We start from the raw sequence: 9,441 nt of genomic DNA on the forward strand, positions 1-9,441 counted from the left end.
GAGGTGTATGGAGCAGAGCGTTGTGTGTACGAGGTGTATGGAGCAGAGCTGTGTATGTACGAAGTGTACAGAGTGGAGTCGTGTGTGTACGAGATGTACGGAGCGGAGCTGTGTGTGTATAAGGTGTATGGAGCGGAGCCGTGTGTGTACGAAGTGTACGGAGTGGAGCCGTGTGTGTACGAGATGTACGGAGCGGAGCCGTGTGTGTATAAGGTGTATGGAGCAGAGCTGTGTGTGTAATAAGTGTACAGAGTGGAGCAGTGTGTGTACGAGGTGTATGGAGAGGAGCCGTGTGTGTATGAGGTGTAGGGAGCGGAGCCGTGTGTGTATAAGGTGTATGGAGCAGAGCCGTGTGTGTACAAAGTGTACGGAGTGGAGCCGTGTGTGTACGAGGTGTATGGGGAGGAGCCATGTGGGTGTGCAAGGTATACGGAGCGGAGCAGAGTCTGCAATGTGTATGGAGCGGAGCTGTGTGTGTACGAGGTGTGCGGAGTGGAGCCGTGTGTGTATGAGGTGTATGGAGCGGAGCCGTGTGTGTACGAGGTGTACGGAGTGGTGCCGTGTGTGTACGAGATGTATGGAGAGGAGCTGTATGTGTATGAGGTATATGGAGTGGAGCCGTGTGTGTGCAAGGTATACTGAGCGGAGCAGCGTGTGCAATGTGTATGGAGTGGAGCCGTGAGTGTACGAGGTGTACGGAGTGGTGCCGTGTGTGTACGAGATGTATGGAGAGGAGCCGTATGTGTATGAGGTGTACGGAGCAGAGAAATGTGTGTGTGCAAGGTATATGGAGTGGAGCCGTGAGTGTACGAGGTGTACGGAGTGGTGCCGTGTGTGTATGAGATGTATGGAGTGGAGCCATGTGTGTATGAGATGTACGGAGTGGAGCCGTGTGTGCAAGGTATACGGAGCAGAGCAGCGTGTGCAATGTATACGGAGTGGAGCCGTGTGTGTACGAGGTGTACGGAGTGGAGCCGTGTGTGCGCGAGGTGTACGGAGTGGAGCCGTGTGTATGAGGTGTACGGAGCGGAGCTGTGTGTGTACGAGCTGTACGGAGCGGAGCCGCATGTGCAAGGTGTATGGAGCGCAGTCGTGTGTGTACGAGGTGTACGGAGTGGAGCCGTGTGTGTACGAGATGTATGGAGAGGAGCCGTGTGTGTATGAGGTGTACGGAGCGGAGCCGTGTGTGTATAAGGTTTATGGAGCGTAGCCGTGTGTGTACAAAGTGTATGGAGTGGAGCCGTGTGTACGAGGTGTATGGGGAGGAGCCGTGTGTGTATGAGGTTTACGGTGTGGAGCCGTGTGTGTACGAGGTGTACGGAGCGGAGCCGCATGTGCAAGGTGTATGGAGCGGAGTCATGTGTGTAGGAGGTGTATGGAGCGGAGTCGCATGTGCACGAGGTGTACGGAGCGGACGCTGGCTGTGTCAGATCGGAGCAGATATTGCTCCTCACTCTGACACTGACTGGCACAGGAAACATGGAGGTCTTTATCAGTGGCGTACCACAGCTGCAGCGACGTGAGCAGTCAGCGGCGCAGCTGGATGACACCATTCAGCGCCGTGGGAGTGGAAGCTCCTGGCTGCTGAGAGGGAGCGCGGTGAAAGGTGTGTGTGTAGTGATGGAGAAGGCAATGATGGGGGTGGGGTAACCATGTGTGGCCATTATACTGCACCCAGCATTGTGTGGGGCCATTATACTGTATGGAGCATCGTGAGGAGCCATTATACTGTACCCAGCATTATGTGTGGCCATTATACTGTACCCAGCATCGTGTGGGGCCATTATACTGTACAAAGCATCATGTGGGACCATTATACTGTATGGACCATCACGTGGGGCAAGTATACTGTACGCAGCATCATGTGGGGCCATTATACAGTATGGAGCATAATGTAGCCATTATACAGTATGGAGCATTATGTGTGGCCATTATACAGTATGGAGCATCATGTGGAGCCATTATACAGTATGGAGCATCATGTGTGGCCATTATACAGTACGCAGCATCATGTGTGGCCATTATACAGTACAAAGCATCATGTGGGGCTATTATACAGTATGGAGCATAATGTGGCCAATGGCCATTATACAGTATGGAGCATCATGTGTGGCCATTATACAGTATGGAGCATCATGTGGCCATTATATAGTATGGAGCATCATGTGGCCATTATACAGTATGGGGCATCATGTGTGGCCATTATACAGTATGGAGCATCATGTGTGGCCATTATACAGTATGGAGCACTGTGTGGCCAATATACAGTATGGAGCATCATGTGGAGCTATTATACAGTATGGAGCATCATGTGTGGCCATTATACAGTATGCAGCATCATGTGTGGCCATTAAACAGTACGAAGCATCATGTGGGGCTATTATACAGTATGGAGCATAATGTGGCCAATGACCATTATACAGTATGGAGCACTGTGTGGCCAATATACAGTATGGAGCATCATGTGGAGCCATTATACAGTATGGAGCATCATGTGTGGCCATTATACAGTATGGAGCATCATGTGTGGCCATTATACAGTATGGAGCATAATGTGTGGCCATTATACAGTATGAAGTATAATGTGGCCATTATACAGTAAGGAGCATCATGTGTGGCTATTATACAGTATGGAGCTGTTATGATCCCAATGGCAGAGGATCTCTGATATTCCGGCAAGATAGCAAAAATATAAATACTGCTCTAGGGAGGTGGAAACTGGGCTAACCGCATACCTGATCCTGACACAAACAACTAAAAGTAGCCGGTGAACGTGCCTACGTTGGTTCTAGACGTCTCGAGCCAGCCGGAGAACTGACTACCCCTAGAGGGAAAAAATAAGACCTCGCTTGCCTCCAGAGAAATTGAACCCCAAAGATATAGAAAGCCCCCAGCAAATAATAACGGTGAGGCAAGAGGAAAACACAAACGTAGAGATGAACTAGATTCAGCAAAGTGAGGCCCAATAGTCTAGATAGCAGAAAATAGATAGTGGACTATGCGGTTAGCAGAAAACCCTACAAAACATCCACGCTGAACATTCAAGAACCCCCACACCGACTGACGGTGTGGAGGGAGAATATCAGCCCCCTAGAGCTTCCAGCGAGTCAAAAATCAAATGTAAAGCAAGCTGGACAAAAACACTGAATAATGCAAACGATCCAAATTGTACAAAACAGACTTAGCTTTTCTTGCATGAGGCAGACTGAAAGGAATCCGGAGGAGACCAAATTGGTCTGGATACAACGATGCCAGGCAAGAGACTGAGTCCAGAGGAGACTCAAATAGGAAACACCCGCTGCTTAACGACACAGCTGGAGCTCAGGCCTGCAACAAGACATACCTAACACAATACCGTTAGTGACCACCAGAGGGAGCCCCGAAACACAGTTCACAACAGGAGCACTGTGTGGCCATTATACAGTATGGAGCACTGTGTGGCCAATATACAGTATGGAGCATCATGTGGAGCCATTATACAGTATGGAGCATCACGTGTGGCCATTATACAGTATGCAGCATCATGTGGAGCCATTATACTGTATGGAGCATCACGTGGGGCCAGTACACTGTATGCAGCATCATTTGGGGCCATTATACAGTATGGAGCGTCATGTGTGGCCATTATACAGTATGGAGCGTCATGTGTGGCCATTATACAGTATGGAGTGTCATGTGTGGCCATATTTTTTTTGTTTATAATTATTGTTTATGAAACATTGTGATCAGAAGTGCTAAATGGGTGTGGTTGGGGCGTGACTAGTTGCGAAATGGGTGTGGTCAGAGATGTGGCCTAATGAAACATTAGGTCCTGACACTGCCAGTGTCAGCATCTGGACGTACTCTGTGGGCGGAGCTAGTGTGATGCACTCCCATACCACATATGAAGATCACAGCAAGAGCCTCGTGTCTCCTGTGATATACTGTATGCACTAGCGGCAAAGAGTCTCCTGGAAGAGTGCACCAGCCCCAGTGTCTCCTGTGAAGTATATAATCCAGCCCGTGTCTCCTATGTGACGTATATGCTCCAGCCCCCGTGTCTCCTATGTGATGTATATGCTCCAGTCCCAGCGTCTCCTGTGTTATGCATATGCATGCATGTGAGCAGCGATGAATTTCCCACTGTATGGAGACATGCAGTGTAATCTACATCTGTGTTTGGAACAATTTACTGCTACAAGTTCTTTACAAAACTTATCATCACAAAAAGTCAACTGTGATCCAGACTGACACAAATTTGGAAAATCAGTTGCAAGTAGATACATCTTCACTACCACATAACATCACAGTCACACAAAGAGAAGCAGTTCTAACCATCACATTAGGGGTGAGTTAATTAATTAATGCTCACCTTTGGACCCATAGAAGCGCATGGAGTGCAAAACGTTCATAGTCCGCATCAGTTTACACCTATGTCTCCCACAGCCATGTAAGCAAGATACTGAATAAAAGATTGCATCAGTAACAGCGAGTGTTGCCTCTATTTATGGACAATATTGTTATCTCCTTGCCTTTTTGGCAAACACCTGAGCTTCCATCCTTCCGGATTCCCACAACGCTGTTGCATTGGGCATTTATATACCAGCGTTCTTGTTCTAGGGACCCCCCTCTCCCCGCTGAGTTAATGAATTATTTAACAAAATATTCCAGGATCATTTTCAAGTTGATAATTTAGTATGGCCCCGGAACTAAGTTATAAATATCCAAACTGTGCGTGGTGGAATAAAGGTTCCCCACCTCTGGTCTAGCACAAGCTGCTTTAGAGGTCTGTAGCAGGACAAAATGTAATGACACCAAATTCTTTGATCACATTACCACTAAGCCCTCAGGTAACTGGAATAAAAACATCATCAGATGTGCTTCTGCTGATGCCCTGTAACAGGTCGCAGTAGTCACGTGTGCAAAGAATGAGACATTGTTGCCCCCTATCTAGCTGGAGACCACCAGAGTGACTTGTGCTGGAGCCAAGGAGTCAATATACAACACCTTCTGGAGAGTTCCCATAACACAGTGTTTTCTGATGAGTACCTATGACACAGTGCCTTCCAGAGAAGCATGTCAAATGCACACTTTATACCTTTCAATAAAAAGTTTTTGTGTCATTGAAAGCTCTGTCATTGTGCTTTTCTGTTAAGGAAAAAGATGTTAATGTACGAGTTGTTTTGGGCAGCATGTTTCAGCTGACAGATTCCCTTTAGTAATGTCCCCTAGCGCTCTTCTCCAACACATTTAAAAAAAATAACTTTTATAATCCCCTCATACATTGATGTAATGTCAGTATTGTCTTTTGCTTCCTCCCCTGCCCAGGAGATGTGGTCAGACACAGACAAATTTTAAAATGAACTTTCGTTCGTGGGAAAACCCCTTTAATGTGACCGGCTTCCTCTGCCTGTAGACACGTTGCGCATCTGCCGCCGGGATCAGCAGTAAATTAGATCGCCTCCATCTTTGTGCAGGCAGATAGCAGCTGTCACATTAAAAATGCGCATGTGCTCCTCCTGTACAAAGATGGCGGCGGTCAGTGAATCATTCAGCTGATCCCGGTGGCGTGTTCACGACAGTGTTCCATTGGTGGTACCGCGCAAGAGTATGCGTACGGCATATACAGTGTGTGTGTAGTGCGTACGGCGTATACAGTGTGTGTGTGTGTGTGTGTGTGTGTGTGTGTGTGTGTGTGTGGTGCAAGTGTTCCGCTGATGGTACCGCGCAAGAGGCTGGTACCACCAGCAGTTTCCATATTGAGACACCCATCACTTGGGTCCAAATATGGAGGTCGGTGAACTTCCGCAGCTTGGAATTCTGGGATCCGGACACATCTGGACGGAACAGGATGTGAAGATATTACAAGGTAAGTATATATTAAGATGTATGTGTATATATAGATATGCTCAAGTATACAGATAAATACATGTACACGGCAGAGGACGCCCAATGTGTCGGTCCGAAGTGTCTCCCCTGGCGGCTGCATTCTGCAGTTCCCTGGACAGGTAGTCGGCAGTTCTCTGTGCCATCTGTCAAGAGATCAGTTGTACTTGCATCTTCCAGACATGAGAATTAAGCTCTGACCGCTGGGTCAGAGTGATGCCAGCAGCGTGATCAGGTCATGTGATCACGCTGAGGACATCACTCATCGGCGCTGCAGAGGAGCACATTGGTGGTAAGTGATCCAGTGGAGCTGAAGACACTGAAGATTAAGTGCATGGATGGAGATTTAATGTGTATGAGATTTAGTATGAGTATGGGGGTATTTAATGGTGTTGGGAGATTTAGTATGGGGATGGAGGTATTTAATCAGTGCGGGGAGATTTAATATGAGGATGGTCGTATTTAATGTGTGTTGGGAGATTTGCATTTAATGTGTGTAGGGAGATTTGGTGTGGGGAAGTTTTGAGGAAACAGTTTGGGGAGCACGGAAAGAACAGGTGCAGACAATATGGGCAGCTGGAGAAATTTGAAGACACAAAATGATAGCAAGGGGGTAGGTGGGGGAATGTATGAGGGGATAGATGCTGACACAGTATTGTGAGTGGGGGGATGGGTGCAAACGCAGTATCGGAAGCAAAGGGTGGAATGTATGCGGACACAGTATGAGTAAGGAGCTGAAAATGTATGGGGTGTGAGGCTGATGGGATGTATGCAGATACAGTATGAGGAGTCCCGGGGGATGTGTGAGCAGGCAGTATAGTGAGGGGGTAAATATATGAGACAGTATGGAGCGCTGGGGGTGTGAGAGGAGACAGTATGAGGAGGGAGGGTAAAATGTGTGAGACTATTGAGGGGAATAGTGTGAGGAAACAGAAGGGGGAGAAAAGAGTGCTCACAGAATAAAGCTGAGTAGTGGGGGCATAGCATGGGGGGACAGTGTAAGGGTACATCCAGGAGGGGACAGTGTGATGAGGGGGTACAGTATAGAGATTTGGCCCTATAGGGGGCACAGTGTGAGGACAGTGAGAAGATGGAGCCCAGTATGGAAAGGAGAGGTCAGTGTGGAGAGAAAGTACCATAAGGAGAGTTTGGGGTCATATTTTGTGCAAGGAATATAATGAGGGGCAATTCAAGGGCTCAGCGTAGGGCAGATATATTTATTCAGGAGCATAATAATAACATTGCTATCTTTAAAGGGAACCTGGCGTTTTTAACTAAAAGAGCCACCTTGTGCAGCACTAAGGCTGCATTCTGTCAAGGTGGCTCTTTTAGTTGTGGTCCCTTTCAATGCTAAAATAATCATTTTTGTAATTTGTCCCTGATACCTCGAATTTATCCAGGGGGGGGGGGGGGGCAAGTCTTTTCCCTCCGGACACAAATGTCTCCCAGCCGTCACTCAATACTCTGCGCTCTGGGCTCCGCCTCCTCTGCCTTCATTAACATCCCGCTGGGGCTCCCGGATTTACCGCCTTGTCATTGACAATAGCAGTGCATCCCTTGCTTCCCAGACGACCTTCCACGGTCGGAGCAGCAGCCGCTTTGAGGAAGTCAACATGCAGCAGTCACCAATGTGTTCTGCTGCGGCCCCGGAGCCTGCGCTGCAAGTTCGAAGAGCAGCGCAAACTGCACATGCCCGAAAAAACTGCAGAATTATCACAGTGCGCACTGCACACTGTCATGGTTTTCTGGTGCCAGTGATTTGCATACATGTGATCACATGCTAACTAGACATGCATGGCCTCAATGAAAATTCAGTGAGGCCAGACATGTCTAGTCGAAATGTGGCCAGAAGTATAGAAATCGCATACTTGTGCTGACATGACTGTCCACTCTTGCCACCGGCAAGGGAGAATCCTAAGGGTATGTGCACACGTTGCGGTTTTTGCTGCGGATCCGCAGTAGTTTTCCATGCGGTGTACAGTACAATGTTAACCTATGGAAAACAAAAACCGCAGCGCACATGCTGCGGAAAAAAACGCGCGGAAACGCAGCGGTTTATTTTCCGCAGCATGTCAATTCTTTGTGCGGAATCCGCAGCGGTTTCACACCTGCCCCATTATAGAAACCCGCAGGTGTAAAACCGCAGTGGAAACCGCACAAAAAAACGCGATAAAATTCGCAGTACTTTTGGAACTGCGGATTTAGCAAATCCGCTGCGGAAAATTCCGCAATGGAATCTGCAGCGTGTGCACATGGCCTTAAAGTGTGCAGTGCATGCCCTGTGAGAATTCAGGAGCCTGCACTCACCCTTTAATTATAAAATGAACCCCTGTAGCCAATCCTAACAGCCTGTAATATCCTCACTGTTAGGATTCAGCCCTGCTTGCTGGTTCCCTGAGTTATCACATGGCCACTTCACTCATGTGCAATTTTCATCGTTACGGTCATGTGACAACTAGCTTCTCTTCCTGCTTCTCAGTTTTTCACTGAACATTGAGAGAATTAGGAAGAGCAGCTCATCGGTACATGACTAAGTGTACCAATCACATACTGTATGTCCTTGGTGGGCGAGAGGGGGCGCCAAACTGAATTCGTGCCCTAGGTGCCAGAAAACCTAGATACACCTATGAAGTTCTGTAAACGTTTACAGTAAATACACATGTAAGCAATTATATAAACATATATAAAGTTAGAAACATATGTATAAAGTTATGTACTTATAAAAAACTGAAATAAAGGACACATGTAGGAAGCTATATAGGAATATGCAGTTGTATACGGTAAGAAATATTATGCACATGAATGCTAGAAGGTATCATAACTATAGGATTGTCTTGTTTTTCCCACAGAGCATGCAGTTAGACACATGGATTTAACTAAACATAAAGTAATTAAGAAGAATACATAGGCTGCATAGACAGAACTCGTGCCCAATGGACCTACCGGAGATATGACTGGTACAAGTCTGATACAAGAGCTTACCAGGAGAGCCCAGCACACAGCACCTCAGCAGTTTCACCTCAGGCACAGTCAGTGTTGTATACTGGTTGCCTGGCAGCATGCAGACTAATGCCACCTAGAGGTGGAGTCGGGGATGTGCACAATGCAGAGCAGCCTGGCTCCCTCACCTGCTGCATTCAGTGATTGGACAGATCATCTATACACATCTTTTCCCTTACAGCTGCCTATTATTTCATACAATAATAATTATATTTTTTTCCATGAACTAAAATATTACTTAGAGGTGTTATAGTTACGCAGTGAATACGGTTGAAAAAAGTCAAATGTCCATCAAGTTAAACAGAGGAAAGGGTAAGGAAGATAAAAGAAAGGGGTATCCATAATGCATGAGCCAGTCCGCTGCACAAGAGCTAAGCTTTCTCTCCAGATCCAAATTGTCCATCCACCGGACCAAACATTCTGAAAAGAACTTTACACAGTGATTATTTTATTCTAAAGAAACATTAAAGGTATGTGCACAGGTTCAGGAATTTTCGTGTTTTTTCGCTATAAAAAACGCATACATATGCATCCTATCATTTAGAATGCATTCCGCAATTTTTGTGCTCATGCGTT

The 9,441-nt window shown here is 47.0% G+C and overlaps 1 protein-coding gene across 1 annotated transcript in view; it reads right to left on the reverse strand.

Moving 5' to 3' along the window:
* The window catches only part of LOC143817709 (uncharacterized), a 281,558-nt gene extending 272,628 nt beyond the window's left edge, over window positions 1-8,930 (reverse strand). The window contains exon 1 of the mRNA XM_077299196.1: window positions 8,809-8,930. Coding sequence (XP_077155311.1) covers window positions 8,809-8,926 — 118 coding nt within the window. The 5' untranslated portion in view covers window positions 8,927-8,930. The remainder of the gene's footprint in view (window positions 1-8,808) is intronic.
* Between the last annotated feature and the right edge of the window lie 511 nt (window positions 8,931-9,441).

The sequence above is a fragment of the Ranitomeya variabilis genome, chromosome 3, assembly GCF_051348905.1.
Source record: "Ranitomeya variabilis isolate aRanVar5 chromosome 3, aRanVar5.hap1, whole genome shotgun sequence".
NCBI classification, from domain to species: Eukaryota; Metazoa; Chordata; class Amphibia; order Anura; family Dendrobatidae; genus Ranitomeya; species Ranitomeya variabilis.